Below are 25,330 nucleotides of genomic sequence, written 5' to 3' on the forward strand. Positions count from 1 at the left end.
TATTCCCAAAACTCAGAGCAAGGGAGGATAAATAAAGCACGAGGCCCTAGGCAGAAAGGCTGCTGGCTTCCAGATTCCCCATACCAACACCTTTTTATACTGGCCTATGTGCAGGTCTGCTTTGCTGGATGCATTCGCCTCCTCTGTAACTCAAGAGCGGAAAGGGTGGGCAGAAGTAAAGGAGTGAGAGAGCACCTGAGAAGCTGAGCTGCTGTCTTTTTCATCCATCCAAGAGGCAGATCCCTGGCACAAAGACAGAATTTCCATAGCCAGAGTTGAATGGGTGCTGTTAGTTAAGCAGTGGCAGGTATTTGGACACCTTTCCCTGTCCCTGTCTTTGTACTACTCAGAGGATACTGGGCGCTCTCACACCCCATATGCTCCTCCCTTGGAGTCTGAGCAGCACAGAGGGGACTGTCATGGCTGGGAAACTGTCACTGTTCTACAGGCTATGTTCCAAGGCTCATCCCTATTTTTTCTTCCATGCTCACGATAGCTATATTTTCCAGGAGCCAGTAAAAACAGGATATGATGAAATCAAGTGAACGTCTTTGACCACTACTCTCAGGAAAACAGCCTATGGGCAAGGACCCTACACAGCCAGGAAGGAACTGCCAGGAAAAATAAAACAATCTCCTAGCTGTGACTTCCCCTCTAGCTAGGGAGACCTCTGCCATTTTTTCTGTAACAGAACAATTTGTATCTTCCTCTCCACATCATATCTCTGCATAGATCAGGCACTTGAATGCATTGTCAGATACCCATTATATGTTGCTTTGCAGCAGTGGAGCATAAGGATAGGAGATACCAGAAACCAACACAGAGCAGTAAGCACTTCAATACCAGTCTCCTCCTTTCCACTTATCATCCTTGGTTCTGTGATATCTGCTATGGGAACATGCAAACAAGGATGCTGGTAAAAACAAGGTAAGGTTTTAAGGTGTAGGAAAAGCCATGGGTTAGTGCCCTCTATTGGAAAATCACTGGGTTTTTTTTCCTGACAATTTCTTCTTCTAAATTTGAATGGTAGAGGCCTGTATTATCGGCTTGTGTGTCTTGGGTTCCAGCGGTTGTGCCATGGAGGCCTGACAGTCTTTTAAGGCACAAATTTATTTAAAATACAACTGGAGAAGAGAGTGCTGCACAGGCAGACTTATCTAGCTCTAGGCACAGAGCTGCCAATATAAATTGTCCAGAAGATAGAAAATGAAATTTGTCCTCTTTGCTCTTTCCAAGACAAATGAGCACTCACTTGTTTTGCTTTGGTCAAACACGGATCCAGGCTAGAACCAGTATTAGAGTCAAAACAAAATCTGTTTGCTCTTTGATTGTTAATTTTTAACAGGAACATGAAAACAGCGTGCTGGGGGAATAATGTTCTGGAGGATGCATTAGGCTGCCTCCAGGAACTAAGTTGGTCTAATGTGTTTAAGTACTGACTCCTTGGTCTGAGGGAAAAGACATGTTGCTGCAGACTATATGAAAGTGATGTAGTTAGCTGTATTTGCAAAGAAGTCATCTGAAAAGAGACAGGAGATTTACTCTTTTTTGGGGGGAGGTAAAGATCTGCAATCATTGGTTGTACAGAAAAGTCTTATAACTGGACGGTTGGAAGAGTTAGGATTTTCTTCCTTAAAAGGAGGCTTTGGGAAGAGTACCTGAGGTCAGCTGGCTTCCCAGATTTCCAGGCTCTGCCACGCTTAGGGCATGCCTACCACAGAATCAGAGGGTGTATCTGCAGCACTAGCAGCTGTGTGTGAACGCTAACAGACTTACAGGAAGGCCAGTCAAGGCTAGTCAGAGGCCTGAGCAAGCTTGTTAAACTATGCTGCTGTGGTTGATACTCAGACCACTTAGAGCTAGAAAAGTCTGCCTGTGCAGCACTCCCTCCTCCAGCTGTATTTTAATTAAAAAACAACTTGCAGATTCTTCTCCAGAGCCCTGCTGTAGAGTGGGCACTTTGCTCATTGAGCAGGTCCAGAATTGCTCTTTTTCCAGAGCTCTCCAGTGGCCCCAGATCACCCTGAAGCCTTTGGCTCTGCAGTTTTCAAGAAAATGAATCCCAAATCCTGTGCCACCGAGAGGCAAGTCTGCAGTTGCTAATCATTCCCTTAAGGATTAGCTGAGCCTGTTCCACTTGCGGTGCACAGGCCCAAGCATGTATTAAAATACTGGACAGCCTTCCACAGCTGCAGGGCACTGTCTGCTATAAAGCTGATTTCATGCTGACATTTTCCAAGAGCCAGCATGGCCTCATCAGGTCAGTGACTAAAGGGAAGCAAGGGATAGACTGGCATGGGGAGATCTGATCTGGGGTGCAAGGTAAGTGATTGGCAGCTGGCTGGGGGAGAAATGGGACAAAAACGGTTCTCGGCCAGACCAGTGTCACTCAGACTTTGCCAGCGGGAGTTACTGAGAGGGGAAGGGGTAAGTGAGATGTGCTGGTTATTTACTCCAACACCTACACAAAAACACCCACTCATTGCCACTGAGGATCCTGCAGAAGTGCACACTGGGCTTACAGAGGCAGAAGGGAGATGCTGTCCCTGCGCTGCCCTCGCTTGTAACGCTTGCCCTACTGAGTACTGCTAAAGCGGACACACGGGCAGCTCCTACCGAATGACAGACCATGCCTATGCTTTAGCACCACCTCCAAGCAGCTCCAGCCAGCCCAGGCCTTGCTCCCCCCACCCAGGGGAAACAAGCCCAGCTTTCCCCTTTTCCATGGATCGGCTTTCCCTAATGCATGGAGGGTGAATTTCTCAGTTTGGCTGGCCACGAGAAGGGCACCTGAAGCATCCCCCTCTCCCTCATCCCTGCCAAACACAAGATCTAATGAAGCCACATGAACCTAGCTGCTTTCTGCACCCCTTGTCTGCAGCCCCGTACGAGACTGAGCTGAACTAGCTTCTCGTGCTGTGCTGCCAGACACACGGGAGCCCCTGTGAGCGCCCCGTAAGCTTTTCCTTCCCGAGCAGCGGGCCGATGCTAACCAGCTCCAAGCGCTATGGCTTTAGCTCTGCAGCTTAGCTCTGCCTTCAGTGCTGGCACAGCGTGATCCTGCCAACTATGCGAGGTCCCAGGTTGCTAAATCTGCCCTTTGTCCCCAGGAGCCTCGGGCAGCACCAGCGCTTGCCAAGTTACAGCTCTGCAAGTTCGCCCACCGTACCCACCTTGCCCCATCCTAGCCCCCTCGTTTCCTTTCTGCAAGACTTCACGTCCGTCAAAAGCATCTCCCCAGGCGAGAGGGGCCAGGCAGCAATCTAGGGATTTGTTAGGCAGCTCCCACAGGCTGTCTGCCACATTGAGGATGGGCCAGGCTGGACTCGTCTGCACATGTGGGTGGCACTTCACATAAATAGCATAATTTCAGTGCTCGCTTCCACGTTGTTCTAGGCAGCAGCTCAGTGTTTGCACAGAGCAAGATGCCTCCCCTTCCCATCAGAAGAATATTTTTTCGGCACTGGGGCAAGTCGTGTGTCCCGTGGGCTGCCTCCATCCACTCTCAAGCCTGAGCAAGGGCCCAAACATTATTTTTTTCTTATAAAAGAGTGGGAAGATGGAGAAATAGTTTTGGCCTGAAATCAGTGGAGCTGTACAACACCAAAAAAATACGTCGCAGGCCACTAAAGGAGAAAGATCTATTTTGGGTTTGCATAAATTTTGAAAGTTGTAGATGGAGGAGGACAGCTTGCTTTTTTTTCCAGCACTTCTGTCATTTTCCTTGAAGGGAAAAACTTCTCATTTTCTAAGAACTGCTTATTTTTTGATGACCCTATCTTCCTGCCCCCACACTTATGTGCTTTATCCGCTGGTCACGTCCTGACTGTCACGTAGGCAGTTGCTCTTCTTGGCTAAATGTCTGTATTCCTGGCCTGTGCTATGCTCACCTTGATAGGGCCTTGATCTTTCACTAGAGAACCAGAACATTAATAACTCTAATTTACAACCTAATATCTCACACAGAGAAGAAATACAAGCAGAAGACCAGGCACATTTTCCTTGCCTCATTTCCACCAATTATTCATCGTTCTATCTTCCTTTTATTATGCTGAATAATTTCTCTTCACTCTTCAAATATTTAGAGGCAATTAACCTGCTCCTAATCAATCATTCCTTAGGCAAACTAGATTTTGCTTTTGCAATGTTTTTCTGCATGGTAGCTCCAGCCTCGTAATCATCTTTGCTGCCATCCTTTCAGTTTCTTCTAGTTTGTCACGATTTTTCTGGTAATGCGGTTACTGGAACTGAACACCATATTCCAGGCATGGGAGCTTTCTGTGTACGATTGTGTGTGTGATGTTGCCCTCAGGTGGTTAGTCTAGAGAGATGATGAGGCTTTAAAAGCATATACATATATAGTATTTTCAGTACAGAGATTTGTAACTGTATGGAAACCATAGAAAGAGCATTCATTTAAGTGATGCCTTGGGACAGAGCTCAGGATGACACTGGCTTTTTCTGACTGTCTGCTCTCAGTCCAATATCTCTGCAGTTTAGATGTATGTCCCAGTTTGCGGAGGCTACTGTGCTTGAAGATCAGCAGAAAGAACCTCAGTTCTAGGGATTTGGTGGTGTGCGTCTGGTGACCCTCACAGGCTGAATGTGAGTTCTAACACAAGAGCCATAAGAACTGACAGACTTTCATTGTCACCAACTTTACTAGTAATAATTTTATTCTTACAGCTACTTGTCTTCGCCACATTTTTCAGCAATTCACTTTTGTCTCAAAATTATGTGTTTCATAAAATTGCATTTTTTATTATACTAGATGTTGTGTAATTCCTTGATTATAATATATCTAAAATCCTTGAAAGTGTTCAGAAGGACACAAGAGATTTTATTAAAGGTCAGATTAGAAGTTCTTTGTATCTGTCTCTCCTCTAACTCAACTCTTCACAAAGCTAAGCCATCCTGTTCACTTGCTCATTCCCTTCTGCTATCAAAGCCTCTGCTGTTCCAGTGATTATGGTGCCCCTTTATTTTCTATTTATTTTCTATTGCTCTCTGCCCCATTGTTAAGGAACTGATCATACGTAACTGATTTCAAGTGGAGGTACAGACTTATTCAGGAATTATTATGGTAATATATATGTTCTTGACCTATTTAATATATGACACCTTATTTAGTTTTGCTTTTCTCTGCACTGAGCCTCCTCTCTCAGCACAGAGCTGTCCACAGAGGTGCCCAGATATTTTCACTGAGATCAGGTCTAATTCAGATTATAACAGCATGTAGAGAAGCTAAGTATTTTTTCCTGCATTCCAAAACTTACACTGGTTTACACAGAGCTCCATCTGCCATCGTTTTGTCCCACCTAACTTTTTGTTCATTCCTGCTCCCCCTGAATCGAATGCCAAAACATGCATTAGATTCAAAAGGAGCAGGAGCAAAGCCTTTTGTAGGACCTTTGGCAGCTTTCCTCAATCATTCTATATCTTACATAAATTTGTTCACATCACTGGACCTTCTTAATTTCACCTTCTCTTGGTACCTTCTGGATGTGTGATGCAGAACTATGCTGTAGTCTCCCTAATGACATTGAAGTTTTTGCCACTGAAATCAAAGGAGATGGACGTGATCTGTTTCGGCCACTATATGTCTCAGTGCTATTGACTTGCAACTCCTGTTAATTCAATGCTATTAAGAAATGGATGTTTTCTCCTATGTTTTCTTTTCCAACTTCACTTTTTTTTCCCTTCTTCCCACAGAACTAATGTTTGTGCAATCGCTTGATATATCTATGTGTGTCCTCCCAGTAATTTTTAATCTATCTGACAATTTCAATCAAATTTGGCAGGCAGAGATTTCAAAAATAGTTATGAAATGTGTTTCTGCACATTCATAAATACTGATTGCTTGGCAAGTGCAAGGGGAATTTTATATGCATACATAGAGAAAACAAAGTCTTAGAATAATCCCATCAAAAATTTTATTGTCCAAGAGACACAGATACGTCGGAAACTAGACTTCATTAGTTCCACTACTCATGGAACTGCTTATTAATCTTTGGCATGGATTCATCCCACGTGTTGTTGTTGCCAAGTTTTCTTAATAGCCACTTGCAAAGGGGTTTGTCTTTATGCGTTTGGGAAGGTCCAGTCAGTTACCTATGCAGTGATTTTGCTTAGATAAGTCTTTCCAAGAATGCTGAAAAGCAAGAGGAGAGAAAATACTTAGACTTACAGACTTGTTGATAGAGTGAGTCATGTGTGTCGTATTCAAACCGGTTTCTTTAGATACGATACCTGATTTTCCCAGCTGCATTTGTAGGTCCTTTTATAAAGCTCATGGTCTGTAGCGCTATTTTCTTTAGAAGAGATGCCTGCAGTGTTGTTATTACTTTATACTGAAACCTTCCTGCGTATCATCAGACTAGCTGTTTTTAACGAAAAATTAAAATCATATTCTTATGTTAGATGTTTAGTTGATCCAGTCTTCATTTCCTTAATGACACTGGACCCAAAGAGTTTCTTCATGTTATTGTTGTTGTTTTATAGTGTAGGCATAACAACCAGTAATAGACAGTAGGAAAAAAAACATAGAAGAAATAATTATTCAGATAGGAGGCCACAAAAATATTTCCAAATGGCTAATGCAGTTCCCAAAGAGAGAGGAAATAGCACACTGGTTTGGAGCAGAAAACTTCCCAAAATTTCCAGTGAACTGTGCTGGAAATTCCATGAGACTTGCTTCCAAAAAAGCACGTCTTCTCTTGCTTGCACGTTTCTTCAGGTCTGCAAAGGGGAGACTTGTGGCCCCGGCAACCAGGAAGTGCCTTCTGCAGGAGGAAATCGTGGGAGCTCTGTGGGTGGCTGAACACTTGCCTGATGTCTTTACAAAAGCACACTTAAATTTGGGCTTCTCTCTTTTCGCTATTAAACCCTTTATAAAAGGGTTACCTTCTTCAAGGAAGTTTGCTGTGTGGAGCTATAGCAGAACAACGCAACTTGCACAGCGCCAACCTGCCCATCACCTGCAACTGCACCTACCCGCCAGAGCCTCTGAGCACTGATGCCCACCAAAAGCATGTCCAGGAGTTGGCCTGAATAAGGACTAAAGAAAGGAAGTTAAGATCTGGCCCTTGATAATAATTAGTTTCACAGGATCCTTAGCATTGGTCATTCTTATTAGGAAGGATGGAAATCATTCTCTGCCTCACCCAAACATGATTATTGTTTTTTTAAAAAAAGACTAAATAAATTATTGCTTATATTGCACTTACCATATTGACTTATCTTAAAATTTGGCTTTTGTTTCTGCCTACAACTCATTACATCAATGACAAATCATCCAGGGTATTTTTTTCCCCAAGATATTTATATCTATATAGTCCTGCAGATTTTGGGTCTGGTTCCTCCACCGTGTGCCTTTAGTCATTTTTTTTTCTTTTATTACGAGTCTTGCTTTCTTCATAACATGATGGCTTGGGGGAAGTGTTGTGGGAAGTACACAATGCACTTCTAAGACTGTAAGACAACAAACAGCAAAACTAAACAGGGTTTTAAAGCTGTATCTGTATTGATTGTATGGAGTTCACTTCTCTATCAGAATTTTTTTCTGTCTTTGACACTCAATTTAACCCTTGGTATTTAGTATCTGGAGAATTCAGCCTCTTGAGAAACAAGGCTTGGGAACAGCACATTCAGTTTTGATGCTTTCAGCCTTCACTGGAAAATTACCCGTCCAGCTGCAGCTTGCAAGCTTCAGTGACACTCATCTTCCAAAATGACAGCAATGTCATGGCAGCCCAACAGGGCCATGTCTCACATTATGCTCCAAGATTAATGTTGCTCGTCTGCAGCATGACAGGATTCATATCCAAGTGCACAAAAAGCCTTGCCCTTGTGCCCAGCCTTGTGTGCATGGCAGGGTGCGCACGTGGTGGCCACGATGGTTTGCACATCTGGGTCCTGAGCACAAGCTCCCCATGCCTGCTGCCCTGCTTCGCATCACCAGCATCCCCATGGTTATCCCCAGGGTATCAGCGACCTAAATACATTGAAAGTTGTGTTTGTTTTTAATGTTACTGAGTCTCTGAAACCACTGCACATAACGAACTGCCTGTTTCCAAGCAGCTGTTGTGTAACTTCACTCCCCACCCCCAGACATGTTGCCTGCCATTCATTTAATGGGCTCAGTTTCACTGGGAAGTGCCTGGAAGAACCTCTTGACTTCCTAATTAGCAACAGAAGGGGCCAGTCCTTGCTGGAGGTAGCAGTGAAACATTTGTGAGGTCTCCCGAGAATAAGAGAAACAGAGAAGGGGCCATGTCGAGCTGGCAAAACACTAGCTTTTAGTCACTGTACAGTACAAAGCAGAGGACTAGAAGACTGGGGGGGGAGACACTTGCAGCAGAGGCCTGAAGAAGTGATAATGGGCTTTGTAGGAGGATTTGTGAAGGGCGAGGAGGGGATAGCAGAGATTTTCTATGGCCCTTCAAAGTTGTTCATCGCTCTTGTAATCTGTGTAAAATATTGCAGAGTAGCATAGAGGCCTCATGGGTTGGATGCTAGTGGAGATAGGGGGAAGGTGTTGATGTGATCTGCTCTCAGATGTTTGATCTGGTTTTTGTTAATAAGATTCAGGAATTAAGAGCTTGGAAGCGCTTAGGAGCTCGATGTTTCCTCCCAGGGCATAATCACTGAGGCTGAGTACAGAGACTGCCATTCAGGGCTGGCATACATTTTGGTGCAAAACAAACCTCGCGCCAGCCAGCTGAATCACCTGAGGCCATGTGAGGAAGGTGAAAACTTTCCCGGTCCACTGTGGGTGCTGAGACAGAGTTGAGGCTCTTCCTGGGGCTGCAGGACACAGCCAGGTGTGGTAAGCCCTCTGGGTTTTCCAGTGCAATCCCATTTCTGGGCAGTGTTTTCTTTTCATGAGCTATGTACTGAAAGAAATGTGTGTGCGTGAATTGCCCCATCTTGGATCTGTTGAATTGTTCAGACCCCAGTTCCCACAGGTTGGGATACTGAAGTATCTTTGGACTATGAAAGCCACTGGGGGATGACACAAAGGCGATGCTCTGTGGGACCATCAAGGGGCACAAGAAAGCTCTGAAGCTGCTAGACATTGCCCTGTTTTCACCAGTGTTATCTAGCCAGCAGGTTACAAGTAGTAGCCACTGACCAAATACAAAGAAGACGGTTGATCCCCAGTAGTAGGTTGAGGAAGATAGGATTAGAGATCTTCTGGGCAAGCTTGACATCCACAAATCCATGGGCCCTGATGTGATGCACCCACGGGTACTGAGGGAGCTGGCGGATGTTATTGCTAGGCCACTCTCCATCATCTTTGAAAGGTCATGGAGAGCTAGAGAGGTGCCTGAGGAGTGGAAGAAAGCCAGTGTCACTCCAGTCTTCAAAAAGTGCAAGAAGGATGACCCAGGCAATTATAGGCTGGTCAGTCTCACCTCCATCCCTGGAAAGGTGATGGAACAGCTCATTCTGGATGTCATCTTCAGACATATGGAGGAAAAGAAGGTGATCAGGAGTAGCCAGCATGGATTCACCAACAGGAAATCCTACTTAACCAATCTGATAGCCTTCTATGATGGAGTGACTGGCTGGGTAGAGGAAGGGAGAGCAGTGGATGTTGTGTACCTTGACTTCAGCAAGGCTTTTGACACTGTCTCCCATAACATCCTCCTAGAGAAGCTCAGGAAGTGTGGGTTAGATGAGTGGACAGTGAGGTGGATTGAGAACTGGCTGAAAGGCAGAGCTCAGAGGGTCGTCATCAGTGGCATGGAGTCCAGCTGGAGGCCTGTGGCTAGTGGCGTCCCCCAGGGCTTAGGACTGGCTCCCATCCTGTTCAACTTCTTCATCAGTGACCTGGATGAGGGGACAGAGTGCCTCCTCAGCAAGTTTGCTGATGATACCAAGCTGGGAGGAGTGGCTGACACACCTGAGGGCTGTGCTGCCATTCAGAGAGACCTGGACAGGCTGGAGAGCTGGGTGGAGAGGAACCTCATGAGGTCCAATAAGGGCAAGTGCAGAGTGCTGCACCTAGGGAGAAATAACCCTAGGCACCAGTACAAGCTGGGGACTGACTATCTGGAGAGCAGCTCTGCAGAGAAGGCCCTGGGAGTGCTGGTGGATGACAAGTTGACCATGAGCCAGCAATGTGCCCTTGTGGCCAGGAAGGCCAATGGTATCCTGGGGTGCATTAGGAAGATTGTTGCCAGCAGGTAGAGGGAGGAGATCCTGCCCCTCTACTCAGTCCTGGGGAGGCCTCATCTCGAGTCCTGTGTCCAGTTCTGGTCTCCCCAGTGCAAGAGAGACATGGAGCTACTGGAGAGAGTCCAGCGTAGGGCTACGAAGATGATCAGAGGGCTGGAGCACCTGCCCTATGAGGAACGACTGCAAGAGCTGGGCCTGTTTAGCCTGGGGAAGAGAAGACTGATGGGGGATCTTATCAGTGTGTATAAGTACCTGAAGGAGGGTGTCAAGGGGATGGGGACAAACTCTTTTCAGTTGTCTTGTGAGGGGGAATTTATTCCCTGTGAGAGTGATGGAGCACTGGAACAGGTTGCCCAGAGAGGTTGTGGAGTCTCCTTCTCTGGAGATATTCAAAACCCACCTGCACGCAATCCTCTCTAACATGCTGTCGGTGACCCTGCTTGAGCAGGGATGTTGGACTAGATGATCTCCAGAGGTCCCTTCCAACCTTACCGATTCCGTGATTCTATGATCTATGTTCCTGAGCCAGGAGACCATATGCAGAAAGATCTGCTACTGCTGCCCACCCTTTGCTCTATAATGTTCTTAAGACAGGGAACCTGACCTTGTTAATCCAAAATGGAAGTTATACAACGAGGCCTTCCTGCTGAAAAATGAAGGGCAAAGCATGACAGCCAGGGTCGTAAACCCCAGTGAGAGCTCTGAAGGTAAGAATAATCATTTATGAGTCACTTCCACATCTCAAACTATTTAAAAGCTGTGTTCAAAGGTTTTGTGCTCTGTTCTTAGTTCTACGCACTAGTTCATTTCATAGTCAGAAGTCACTTGCTTCCCTCCTCACATCTCAGGTTTCAGTATTTATGAGGCCTTGATTATGATTATGAGCAAAGGACAATGAGAAAAATAGAAAGTGCCTAAATAGGAAAAAAAAAAAATGAAATTATGAACACTGCAAGCTCCTTTTTTCCCGCTAGGGGGCACCCAGTATTTGCAAAACGGCTGCAAGCAACTCAGCTGCTTGGCCTTTGCGTCCTTTCTCCAGCAGCAGTTTACACTAAGCTAGTATTTGTGGATGATCCTGGGAGAGATGGCAGGTTATGTTGTGTTTGGCTCCTCTTGCATATCTCCACCTGCTAAACCAGCTGAAAAAATACATTGTGGTAACATTACCATATTCACATTTTCTATTATTGCTGCAGGGTGATGCAAATGATTAGTGACAAGAGCAAGGGAAAAACATAGGTAGGAAACAAGCTCCGTATTAATATGCATTTCATGCAATGGAAACATATGTAATCCCTTTATAAAATGGATGTGGGTTATAAAGGGGCTGCTGGGTGGCAGCAATGGAAGGCTTAGATGGAGGTACAATTCTGAGATGTAGGATATCAAGTATCATTCTCAACCTTTTTTTCCTCCGTGCCAGAATACCATCTGGACCAGCAAAATTATGGCATTGGGACAGAGGTAGAAAACTTTCTAATAGTGTTTCAAGAGGGCTGTGAATGCTCATCAGTGAAGGCTTTTAAAAAGAGGATGCTCTGAACCACCTTTCAAGGTACCTTTCCTATGATAGCTACATTTATGGGACATGCATCAAAATCAGATGATATGTAGCCTGTTGACTCCAGCAAGAAGTTACTGTCTGTAGTTGTGCATTTTGCCACTTAAGGTTGTCAGAGAGGGGGGGAAACCCTTGTTTTCTACTGGACAAGCGACTGAAGTATCCCAGGAGTGAGTTTCTTTTTCCATTGGCACTCACAGACAAAAATCATGTACTTGCCATTCATTTTAAATCAGACTCTGGCATCTCAGCTATTTCACATTTTTCAGTTGGGTTTTTTGCCTTTTATCCCCTGGACATTAAAGGCCTTAGTGTCTCCTCCTATGTCTTAGTTATAGCTATTCTGATTCTCTGGAGCCTTTTTGACAGCAGCAACTTGCTCATACCTTATCTTTTTCTCTACAGCTTTAATCAGCTCTATTGGTTCTTTTCCAGCATTCCTGGTATAGACAATTTCACTCTCATTTATTTAAGCCAGATCTTCATCTAACTCCACCAGCTTCTATGCCTTTCTCTAGAGCTAGGTGGGAAACATAATTTTCTCAAGATGTCTTTTGTATCCTAGGGACATCACAGCCTGTTGCATCTTAATATGTACCCTACCCTACAGGCTTCCTCAGGTGCCTTCCACATGAGTTATAATTCTACTTTGGTTGTTTCTTATGTTGTAGTCTTCTGATTACAGTTCCCTCTGGCATCTTCCAAAGTCCTTGGGAAACCTGGCTTTACTTTGGCAATAGGACCTTAAAGCTAAGTAATCCCAGACAGACATAACCAGAAATAGCTATGATATGGCCATTAATTGAATTTTGACTGAGTGAAAGATTTGCAACTTTTTCTCCACACAGCTCTTCTGACAGTGCTGGGAGTGCATTTATACCCACACCAATATGAGACCTGAACAACACAGATCTTGGTGGTACTGGTACCTCACTTTGAGCATTGCACTGAAGTAGAAATTAATGTAAATGTAGCTTTTCCTAGCATGAAACACAGTGAGGACACTATGCAACAACTTAGGAAGAAGAACTCTTTTCCAGTGAGATTGGACAGACAGTTAGGGAAATGAAATATAGTTCCTTGAGCTAAAGCAAAGCGCTGACTTCTGTGAAAAACAAAAAGACTTAACTTCTCCCTTATGTTTTGCTTTGGTTTTGGCTGCTGTAAATCACAGGTGTACATAAAATAGAACTAGATGATATACAATATACAGATTGGAAGAGGTCAGCTAGTCCCACCTCCTGCTCAAAGCAGGTGCAGTTAGAGCAGATTGTTCTAACAAATTGAATTTAGTCAAATTTTGAATATTTTCAAGAATTCAGAATCCATAGCCTCTCTGGGCCCATGTTCTAGTATCTCAACTTTCTCTTGGTGATAAATTTTTCCTACTATCTATTCAAAAATTTCCTTTTTGCAGCATGCCTCCATTATCCCTCATCCTTCCACTGTGCTACTCCAAGAGGCTCCATTTTTTCCTATGCCCTCCCATTAGGTCATGTGGATAGCAGTAGCATTCCTCCTTCACCGTGTCTTCTGCAAGCTGGACAATCCTGGATTTCTCCTTGTACATCACATGCTCCAGCACCAGCCATCTTGGTGACCCTACACTGTACTTGCACTGGTCTGTCAGTGTCTTTCCTTGCCAGAGAGGGCAGAACTGGGCACAGTACGCAGAGGTGGTCTCACAAGTGCCAAATATAAGGGAAGGATCATTTCACTCACCCTGCTAGTTATGCTCATGCTGATACAGCCCAGTATGCAGCTGGCTTTTGTCACAAGGGCACCTTGATGACCCAGGTTCAGCTTCTTGCTCCTAAGAACCCCAGGTCAGTCTCTGCAGAGCTCTTTTCTACGCAGCTGGCACCCAGCCTGCAATGGTCTGCAGGGTTATTCCTTCTCGGTGCAGGACTTTGTATCTGCCTCTGTTGAACTTGACTGAACTTGATTTGCAACCACACACTTAGGCAATAGGTGGCACTAATGGATGATATGGTTTATGTTGTCACTGAGAGATCGTAGCCAAAGAGGAAGCTGGCAGAGGAGACGCGGGGCTGCTTTGCTCAGAGCTGCAGCAACTCAAGGAGGAGCAGGCATGTGGCAGGAGGTCCTTCCCAACGCCTGGTGAGAGCCCCACGGCACCGGGAGGCAGGGACAACGCGGGGGGCCCCACTAGGGTTGGGGTGGGAAATAGTCTTGTGGAGTAACGAAGGCTGAGCCAGGCCATTGGAAGGTGCTGGGAACAGCTGACTGATTTTTCCTCAACATGATTATGGAAGAGATTTTACTAGACTGTGTGACTCAGCGAGCTGTTTCTGTGACATGCTTGATTTGTTAGCAGTGCCAGGATGCTGATATTGCTGTGGTGCCTTGTTTCATGCCTCAGATTAGTTAAACTCTAGGATGTAAGTGTGGGGAGATGTTATTACTTGTTGCATAAGCTGCTCAGCCTCCAAGGAAGTAAAGGCTGTTTGCTCTCAGGAGTCCCATTCCCCCCTGGCTGGGAGTGCTTTAAAAAAATACCTACTCACAAATCACACCAGGGCTGTTTCAGAGCCATTTACTGAATTGCCTCAGGCCCTGCCAGGGTCTCCAGCACATGCACCACCAAGGGTGGTGGGGGGGGAGGGGGTGATACTAAGTAAGGAAAAAACAACGAGCAGATTTGAGTTTTTATCATGGCATTTCACAACATTTGGGATTTTTTGTCTTTTCTGTCTCAAAATATCTTAATCATGACACCAAACAACTCCCTGCATTAGCTGCCCTCCATAGCATGATACATCAAGACTTTCTCTCATTGCTGCTAACATGTTTAGATTTTGGATTGTCCTTTTCTAACAAAACAATCTATCAGGCTAAAGGAGAACCGAGAAGGATGTTTCTTTTTTCTTGCAGGGGGATGAGACCTAAAAGTTAAGTACCTAGTCAGGAGTAATTAGAAATAGCAAAGGCATAGCAATTCACTAAACTCGGCACAGGTAAAGGTCCTGCAAGTTTCTGCACATGCCAGCCCTGTGGCACAAGTACAGCGTGACCGGCAGCAGAAAGACCCTTGCTCTTGAAAGCTCTCTGCCAAGGTTGTGTATCTATCTCTATACAGTGGTCAAAACAAACTATTTTCTTGGCTGCAGTAACACAGCTGCTTGTAGAATCTAACACTGCAAGGACACTACCCAGTTGTTTAGGGCCTCTTATCTAAATTGTTCTGAAGGAGGGAATATTATGGAAACAAACTACCCAGCTAAAATGTAGCAAAGAAATACTGCTTTTGTGCAGAATCTGTGCTCTGAGGCCCTCTTTTTCTGTCTCATCCAGAAGCAGAAGCAAATTTTCAGATGCACCCAAGTGGCTAATTTTTTTTTTTTTTTTTTTTTTTTTTTTTTTTTCTGTAGGGAGAGCATCTTGTCCCGGATCAGGTGAGTGAAGTAGCTGCTCTGTGCTGAAGCCTCCACTTTTCTTCAGCTTCCTCAGTGGGGCACAGCATAGTCTTTTCCCTGCCCTGCATGACAACAACAAAATCTTCATTTACAGTCCTCTCACAGCCTCCTGCAACAGGCCCATCCCCAAGGGAAGCTGGAGAGCTTGACACACAGGTCAGAGGGAGGGGAAGGTACATGACATTTGGCACAGATTGCTCAAGCATTTAAATAACTTTGAAATGCCTTCATGTTAAAATCAACCCTGATGTTTGGCTTCCACCCCTGAATAAGGTCTGAAACTTGGCTGTCTAGAGAAGAAATGGGAGCATCAAACAGACAACCTGACACCTTCATTGGTGGACCACTATGGTGGAGGTCCAGGGTTACCCTAAAAGATGCTTGAATCTGTAGGGGACCTATGTATAAAGTGCTTCTGAGAGGAGCAGGCTCAGCATACCTATCTCTCTCCAGAGGCTGAAGACCTTTGTCTCTGCCCTTTCTCCTTAGCCCATTCTGGCCTTGCAGTTTCTCTTCTTGGAGCACTTCAGCTGCTACCATTCCAGTCACTCAAGCACCCGCCTTAAAATAGACCTGCCAATATCCTGTTGACTCCTGTTCTCCCAAAGTATTGTGCAGAGAAGGAGCCTGCTAGTTCACAAGGAGAAGGCTAAGGAAGCCTTTTGACTGGCGAGTGATGACCAGCAAGGAGTTGATCTCTGCTAATTGGCATTGTTAGAAGTAACCTTGAGCCTTTGGGCTCTTACTGATCAAGTTTGTGAAAGTGGCTGCTTTTTGGGGGAGTGCCCCAAATCTTCAAAAGTAACAGCAGTCCCCAGCCCCTATTGATTTCATGGGAATTGTGGGCATTCCTTACTGCTCAAGTCCAACCAGTGTGAATACATGTCTCTGCATAGTCCCAGTATCCTGACGCTTTCATTGTTGAATGCAAACAATTTTACACCTCTGTAGGTCTTTTGAATATTCTCAGAAGAATGCAGTCCTGGTCCCTGCAGCTGCTCTGGGGGTTGGAGGGATGCTGGTTTATTGGCTGATGTCTAGACGCAAGATCAAGACTCTTGAAATGGGTGATGGATGGTGGGGCTCGGGAGAAAAACCCCTACAAGAAAAAGAAGATGAAAGAATCCGGCCCTTCCAGATTGAAACATCTGACAAAGAAATCCAGGTACTGGTGGTTGGGATGTGGGGAGGGGCAGAAAGCTGTGAGGTGGAGCCAATCCATCATCCATCTGATTTCTTGAAGATGATATCTTGGGGATATCACTGCTGCACTCAAATACTCCAGTACAACTACCTACCACCATTAGACAATACACTACCTGAACATCCTTTGTGAAGCAGATGTGAGTTTGAATTCATCATATTGTCCCATAGAGACTTTCCACAATCGTAGACCCTACATGCAACCTGCAGCTACTCCTGCCAAAAGGCGGCACGTTGTCCAGTAGATTTTCACAGAGGGTCTGAGGATGGTGGAGCAGGGTGGGAGGGTTTAAGGGAGAGCTGTGGGACACACTGAGTGGCTTTAGTAGAGGGAAGGCCTGGAAGGGTGGAGACATGCAGCCTTAACTGAGTCCCAGGGTCTCTGTTCCCACCCAACTAGCAGTAGGCAGCTCAGCTAGCTGGGACGGAGCTATGGAAAGGTCCGCTCTTTGATCACCACTTTTTATTCTCTTCACATTCAGCAGTGCCTGAGAGCGCTTAGCACCAAAAAGCCTAAGGCAAATTAGCAGAAGGGCAGGAGGAAAGCAGTCCTGGCTACCCCATAGAAATTGGTAACCTATAGAAAAGCACATTCCCCATGTAAATGACTGAGGATGTTATGCAGAGTGTGTCACTGCTTCAGCAAGTCTCCTGGTGTAGCAGGCAATGGAGTAAAAGCCAGCAGAGGTGCAAGACTCTGTGCCCGCCAGCATGCTTGTCCTGGTGTGTAGTGCACACAGGCAGTCGGCCGGCCTTGCAAGAGCAGTGCGTGCTCCTCTCTGCAGGACCTGCACCACCGCCTCGACCAGGCCCGCTACACGCCACCGCTGGAAGGGGCAGCCTTCGACTACGGCTTCAACTCGAACTACCTGCAGAAGGTGGTTTCCTACTGGAGGAACCAGTTTGACTGGCGCAAGCAAGTGGAAATACTGAACAAATACCCTCATTTCCAAACCACCATTGAAGGTGAGGGGGTCTCTGCAGTTCAAGCGGGTCCGTGTGCCTCCCCATAGCACCTCAACAGCCTTTCCCAGTGGTGACAAATGGCCTTGTCCTCACAGCTGCCATTGCACTGTGCACCTTCGAAGCCTCCATTTGCTCTGCCCTGGCAAATGCCACATTTGGGACAAGCTTTGGATGTTTGGGCAGCTTCCCTGTGCTCTGAAACACTTTGCTCTGAAATGCACTGAGGGAAGTCAGGGTGATATCAGATGTTAGCTATTTAAGACAACAGTATGCATGAAAGAGCTTAGACATATGAGTGAAATATCACCAGTATAGGTTATATTATTGATAATCTTGTATAGATTAAGGTGATTTTAAATATTCAATATGCTTCCAGACAGAGTTCCTTTGGCATTGAACCTGTGCTCATGTTTTCTTCTGCCACTACCTTGAGACCTCCCTTGAAAATTGCCAAATTTACCCAAAAGGTCAGACTAGGCTTTTTTTTTTTTTTTTTTTTTTTTTTTCCCCCACTGGTTTAGCCAAGTTAGCTTAGCCAGCCTTTAGATAAGTGATTTTCAGGTAAAACTTGCATATTCCACTTTCTTTTCCGTGTTTCTCTTTTTATCAACCATATGATTTTATTATGTCTCACCTGAGTTATGCTGTGTATTTAAGTGCAGCTCTACGTATTTCTATGAAATCAGTTCCTCAGAAGATGCATTCTTAACCTCTTGTGACTCATATGTCTGGGGCTCGGATCAATACCCCTGCCTATATACAAAAGAGCAGACAAAAGTACAATACAAGGCACAGTATCTCCTTTCAGCTATGCAGCTTTTTCCCATGGGTTAGTCATACAATTTCTGCTATGAAAATTAGTTAGGATTTTTCCACCCTCCTTCTTTGGAGTCCAGAACAGAAACTGAGATGGAACCAGAGCTTTAATTTATCTGTCCTGAATTCCTGACAGGGATCAATATCCATTTTATCCATGTGAAGCCCTCCTACATCCCTCATGGCCAAACTGTTTATCCCCTGCTGATGGTGCATGGTTGGCCCGGCTCCTTCTATGAGTTCTACAAGATCATCCCTCTGCTCACGGAGCCAGCCAGGCACAGCCTTAGCGAGGGTGACATAGTGTTTGAGGTCATCTGCCCGTCCATCCCAGGCTATGGCTTCTCAGAGGCACCTCACCAGAAAGGTAAGTGATAAAAAGGCTCTGCTGGAATCACAAGGGTTTTGGAGTAGCACCTCAGCCTTCATTGAACCCTAGGGCACAGCAGTTTGCTAGTGCAGGAGGGCAGATTCTGGGTTTTCTTAAGTTCAGTAAACTTTGCTCTGCACCAATGTCTAGAAGATCAGTGTCTTTGCAGTTGCAAAATGGCAAACAGCTGGCTTGTCTCAACACAGAAGATGGAGAAGCTTAGATGATTGGGATGTGTCCTCAGTGTAAGATTGAGACTCCCAGCTCATCTTACACAACTCCCTAAACTTTCTGAAAGTGAAAGACTTGTGCCCCCACATGTAGATTCAACCTAGTCTGTCATTATCCTGGCAAGTCTCTACAGCACACATCCTTTCCCTGGGACAGTTTCCTCCAGCCTAGAACCAGAAAAGCCACAAAAGGGAAAGGCTCTAGCACTCGTTCTCTAGCTCCCTGGACTGATACAGGCAAGGTCACGATGTCTTAGAGTTGGCTGTGGAGATCTGGACAGCAATGTTAACTGGAAGCCAAGTCTGCTTTCCGCTTTCTCCACTTGGCATTGAATTTACACTATCTCTTGTTCTCTGCTGTCAGAGAGCGAGAGAGAACAGCATGGCACTCCTTGCCCTTGGGATTATTCAGCAGCGTGCTGACATGCCCCTATCAATCAGGACCATGATCTCTGGCCAGGAAATGCACACAAGGACAAACAATTTTCCTGTGCACTTTTTACCTGCAGGCTTTGACACCATAGCTGCTGCTCGGATATTTCACAAGCTGATGAACAGGCTGGGCTTCAAGGAGTACTACGTACAGGGAGGTGACTGGGGTGCTCAAATTACTACAAACATGGCCCAGATGCTGCCACAGTGAGTATCATTGGCAACCAGCACAGAACAGCTGCCTTCAGTCTCTATCCTATCTTCTGATTCCAGAGCCCTCGTCATCCTTCTCATCTTTTCCACTTTGTGTCCTTCGGGGACATCCTCAACCCTATGGATTCGATTTTGTTCTTATGCTTTATATTGATATTGGCTTCTTTCTCAGGCTTCCTAAATTTCTTTGTTATTTGGCTTCTACACTACCCATGAAAGTACATTCTCTTGCATTTTGACTTAAGACCTCAAGGAGGCAGATCCTCATCCAAAGTTAGGAAGGGGAGAGACTGAGAAATTTTAAAACTTGCTGGGAGAGAAGGAAAGGGGGAGCTCACTTTTTCAGCACCTGAATAGTACTATCACAGCACTTTCCTATCTGAAATGTGGAGCTGAAAGTGGTTGACCAAAAAAAGAAACATAATACCTTCCTTAGAAGATCACATCGTAGCTCATTGTTTAGCATTTAATGAAAAGTGTGCATCACAACCATGCCTAAGTAAGAAAACAAATCAAGGGGATCGCAAGCAGAGCTCGCTATTCTGGATTGTATTGTAATTATGCTTTGTAGCACTCCCTTGTGTGATCTAGTAAGCTCTTCAGAAAGTACCAATGCAATGCAGCCTGGCTTCCTATGGCACAGAATGATAAGAGTTAACAGTCAAACCTATTAGCATGGATATGCTACATCTGTAAAACTGAGTGCCTAAAATTAGCATCATATATGTGGCACAGCTGGATGGAGTTCCACCAACTGCACCATTTCTAGCTTCTTACATTTTTTTAATAACAAAAACATAATGAACTTTTAAAATGTATTGGACTCAATGAAATGCTTTTATCACAGTTCCAGTCAGACTTATTTTCTAGAGAATTTGGAGGCAGAAGTTCTCATGATTTTTTAACCTTCTGACCATTAACTTGACTTTAGGTCTGTGAAAGGGCTTCATCTGAACCTTGTCTTCATCAGTGCATGGGGTTTGGGAAGGATGATCTCCGTGATGTTTGGGGCTTATGTACCATGGCTTGTTGGCCTCACCAGAGAAGATGTTCGACGTATATACCCTTTTCTCCAGAAAAACCTATATTACCTTCTGCGGGAATCTGGATACTTACATATCCAAGCCACCAAACCAGATACTGCAGGTAATTAACCTAAGATGGAGACTGCAAATATTACTTTTCAAACTCCTCAAAATGGTATGCAACTTATCTTGGACAAAAGAACCCCTCATCAAAAAGCCACTTAAAGTGAAGCATATATCTTGAAACTGAAGCTTCTAGAAATAAAAGTGGGTAAAAGTAAAAAAAAGATCATAAACAAGTACAATGCGAAACTGTAGAAAGGAAGACTCAGCCTTAAAACTTTGCAAGCAGGAGGCCTGACAGAATTGGTAGGGTCAATATAAAAGGGGTCTGAAGGAAGATGTGGCCATCTCAGAAACATTAACAAATTTAGGGGATTCTTTTATAGAAGTAACCCCTCATCAGGAAAGACAGCAGAGCTAACTCAGATTGAAGTGTCTCTAGTGGAGATCATAGAAAAAATAGCATTTCATCCTGGGACGTCACTGAAAAATTCAAAAATAGCTCAGAAACTGAAATGTTAACTAATGACCAGTTTGTTACTTGACCTGATCTCAATACCAAAGGAATAATAGGAGGCAAATAAGGTGACAGTTTAAGAACTGAGAAGTGGAGGGGAGGCAGTCTCAGAAAAATATAAACCAGTTTGTCTAGTTTCTACGATAAGCAAACTAGCAAAACTATTCTAAAGAATAAAGAGTTGATTCACAGGCAATAATAATGTTAGAGGGAAGAGCCAGCGTGGTTTTGTAGAAAGAAATCATGTTTCACAAATCAAAGTTCTGGCAGAATCAAAGAGCAGTAATGGTAATGTATCTGGATTTCCAAGCAATTTTTACTGAGGTCTCTCTCCAAATGTTCTTAAAGAATAAAACTACCTTAAGAAAAGGATTAACATCATGGATTAATGAATAGTTAACATAAGAATCTAAACATAGAAATAAGTGCTTAGGCTTCAGTGGAGGGAGAATATCACAAAAATCTGTGCTGGGACCTGTGCATTTCAACGTGTAAAAAGTTAACTATTAAGGGGAAATCTGTCAGGTATCCAGGATTTGGTTTAATCTAAAGCTAACTGCAGAGAGTTGCAAAACCTGGTTGATTAGAAGTAACTGGTTGATTAGAATGGCCAATAAAAATTGATGTCAACAAAGTGCAAAGCAATTTAAACAGAGGAGGAAAAGCTAATAAAAAAAATCACAATAGTCCCTAGTCTGGTTGTTGCCGTAAGAGAAAATGCCTGAGTCATGATGGATAGTTCTTTGAAAACATCAGCCAGCTCAAAGTTTAAGAACCTTACGAATTTTTGAAGAAAACAAAAAGACAAAACTGTAAATCCATGAAAACCAAAAATCTGTTGTCTCTTTATTCACACTGTTTCAAAAGGTATGTTTTAGAACCAGAAGAACACAGACATGGGAGAAAAAGATTTAGGTTACCAGGCATCTTCTTTCTGTATAAGGACAGTACATAGTCTAGGAATCAACTTTAAAAAAAATGTTTTTTGAAGAGTTAACTGATGCAGTTTTCATCCTTAAAAATAAAAGATGATGAAACAGCATTCAAGGGCCTGGTTATCCATCCTAACCTGGACTATCTCAAAGAGTTTATCTGAAATTTTTTTTAGTGCGTGACACTTTTACATCCCCAGCATGGTACTTCTTCCATGCATCACCAGGAAGCTGACAGGACTTGCTTAACTCCTAACCTCTCGGGTATGGAGACTACCCAAGTTCGTAGTGCTGTCAGTTACAGCCTGAACTCCGTTGTGGTAAATTTGGCAAGAATAAAGTAGCACTAGGGCTAATAAAACAAACGCTCTGCTGAATTCTCATACAAAGCTTTGGAGAACTCTTAAAAGTCCAGTTTAGCTTTAACTGAAATACTGCAATTTGTCCTGTTTTTCTCCTGAATTAGGTTGTGGATTGAATAACTCCCCTGTGGGGCTTGCTGCATATATTTTAGAGAAATTCTCTACCTGGACTGATAAATCATTTCTACACAAGGATGATGGAGGCTTGGAAAGGTAAGAAAACAGATGTTCTTTCATGAGAAGACTCTTTAAAAGAACAGGTGATAATAACTAATGAGGAGATGAAGAAAAAAAAAACAAAAAAAAAAAACAAAACAAAAAAAAACAAGACTTGCCAGTTGAAGCTGAGTTGAAAGATTACACACGACAAATTGCACTTCTAAATTATAATAGACTGTCTGCAAGCTACTGCTTCAGCACCAGGCAGTTTTGCTCCAGCCACATTGATGCCAATTAACTTGCTGCTTGCCAATGAGCGGAAAACAAGAGGACTGACCGTTCCTTCAGTACGTGAGCCCAGTATTGTGCATTGAGAAATAGCTTTCAGCACAACTTTTTCTTTCTCAACAGCAAATACCACCTGGATGAGCTCTTGACCAATGTAATGATTTATTGGGTGACATCATCCATTGTATCCTCCATGCGTTTCTACAAGGAGAACTTCTCCAAGTATCCTGATGTAGCTGCTGCTTGGAGGTAACTAAGTGGCAGGCGTGGGATAGATTTGCAACAGAAATTGGGATTGGACTACACTTGCCTATATAAGCATTTAGATCACTTGCAACAAAGTTAACAAAAAATTAAAAAAAAAAAGTTCTTATTTCCTGTTGGAAAGTATAGCTAATGGTCACTTTTCTTTTGAATCTGTAATGCACATGAGCTGGCTTGTGGCCAAGGCAGTGCAGAGAACATATTTAAGGAGATTCATATACATTTTTGTTCAGAATACAGGTACCAAGCAAGATGAGCTTAAAAATCTGAAACATTTTAAGATTGAACTCTGTGTACAAGGTCAGCTCTGTTTTACACGTCTTTGGATGTAACATTTTTAATCTGAAGGAGATCTCTAAACACAAGCGCAGCAGTTCAGCTGGGTACAGACCACAAAATGAGTTGCTGTAGTGAAACTTCTCCGACTCACTGTGGCAGTTACAGGAGTCAGAAAAGTTTTATAGACTTTCCTCAGGATTTGTTAAAAATGTGGTTAACTAATGTCCTTTCAGGGTCAGCACACACGTTCCCACAGGGATTGCAGCTTTTCCGCAGGAGCTAGCACATACACCACGCACCTGGGCAAAGAAGACCTTCAAGAACATCGTCACTTACTCTTACATGCCACGTGGAGGTCATTTTGCTGCCTTTGAGGAACCAAGGCTTCTGGCACAAGACATCAAGCACTTTGTCAAAAAGGTGGAGCAACTGTGAACCTACAGTTCAGATATGTACAGAGAATGAAAGTATGTTGTTCTGCCACCACAGGAAGCACTACTTTGAAAGATTAAATAAATCCGCTGTAGTCAGATACAAAAGCCAGCATTTTATTTTGATGATAACGATTATAACCACTAAAATGTTAATCAAGCTTAAAAGCTCGTCATAAGAAAAAAAGGCATCTTGTCTTCTTTCATTCCTAGCACCCTATCATTGCTGCATTCATAGTTCAAGTATAACAGAATATGTAAACAGTTTAATGCAATAACATTGCACTCATTTGAGAGGGAAGGGAAAGGGACTGGCCCCTTGTTCCTCAGAATGAAGGCTTCTGTTCAAAAGCTTCTTTAAATATTTGAGTGCTAGCATTCTTAAATATATATTACAAGCAGCTTTGGTGGAAGTAAAGGTTTTTGCTTTCCTGAGCAGAAACATTCCACCTGTTCAAGTTACATTTCATTCAAGAGACCTCTGATTACACACTGAAGTGGGCAGCTGCACATAAGGCAGTTTTCTTCATTCTAGCAATTTCTTCATGGAACTAGCTTTAGCAGTCACTACATCTTTAGTAACAGTTGACAATGGTTAGTAAGGCAGAGACAGCACTCTTAGTGTTCTCCAAGCTCAAAAATATCAACTTAACTACTTTCCTTCCAGTTCTATAATCTTATTTTTATCCTAAAGGTCAGACAATTAAAAAAATAAGTGCAGAGGGTTATTTCAGCCTTTACCCTCCTTTCAACAGATCTGCTACTACTGCAGGGTGCATTTAGTGCTAGTAAGAAACTACAAGCAACTTCACTACCAGTAGCCTACAAACAAGAGAGCTATTAAGCTCATTGCATTATAGGTATGCACCAGTTGATTCAAGACTACTCCCGTGGACATCTAGTTCAACAGTGTGCTCTAAGGGTTTCCTCTGTCCCATTCTGCACTAGACATCAGACTTGGTACAGAAGAAAGGGCTCAAGTTCCACTTGCAGGTAACATCGGGCATTCTGATTTAGAACAGGAAGCTCACAGTTAAAGGTAGTGCTGAACTTGATCATGTTCCCCTCCTTTTTTTCCAACGTGTATGCAAGGTTTAGAGTCTAAGACTCTAACATTTCTGAGGTAAAATTAAGCAAGGACTCTTTTTTTAAAAAAAAAATGAGAATATACCAACACACTGGGGCAAGAGTCCTAACTTCCTCTGATGAGTGCTAGAACAAAAATTGCCTACTCTTGACTTTAACTGTATAACAAACTGATTATCAAGGCTGCTGGACTAAAGGTTAGTAAAGAGACACCAAAATGTGTTTTTCTGCCTCCACAGGACTGCTTAACCTCTTTTTACAAGTAGAAAACCATGCTAAGCATGAAATCTCCCACTTGCTGAGAAGTCCCACTCTTTGGATGTGTAATTAGCCAAAATTTAATTATGAGAAATCTGGTTTTATCAAATAAGATGGCCAAACACTTCAGTGCTCAAATTTGATCAGACTACAGGGAAAGATCTCCTTTCCCAACAGAGAGGATGGCAAGAATTGCTATAGCCTTTACAGCAAAGGCTATAAAGCCCTGGAAAGGCCAACTGCATTAAAATCA

At 43.8% G+C, this 25,330-nt stretch overlaps 1 protein-coding gene across 1 annotated transcript; it reads left to right on the forward strand.

Moving 5' to 3' along the window:
• The first annotated feature begins 13,788 nt into the window (after positions 1-13,788).
• LOC134139210 (epoxide hydrolase 1-like) lies at positions 13,789-23,841 on the forward strand. Its single transcript, XM_062573621.1, has 10 exons — positions 13,789-13,867; positions 15,139-15,162; positions 16,135-16,348; positions 17,172-17,352; positions 18,305-18,535; positions 19,278-19,407; positions 20,345-20,559; positions 22,417-22,525; positions 22,883-23,008; positions 23,536-23,841. The coding sequence occupies exons 1-10, from the start codon at positions 13,839-13,841 to the stop codon at positions 23,735-23,737; spliced, it is 1,461 nt and encodes a 486-aa protein (XP_062429605.1). The 5' UTR covers positions 13,789-13,838; the 3' UTR covers positions 23,738-23,841.
• Positions 23,842-25,330: the final 1,489 nt, after the last annotated feature.

Source organism: Rhea pennata, chromosome 3 (genome assembly GCF_028389875.1).
Source record: "Rhea pennata isolate bPtePen1 chromosome 3, bPtePen1.pri, whole genome shotgun sequence".
In the NCBI taxonomy this organism is placed as follows: domain Eukaryota; kingdom Metazoa; phylum Chordata; class Aves; order Rheiformes; family Rheidae; genus Rhea; species Rhea pennata.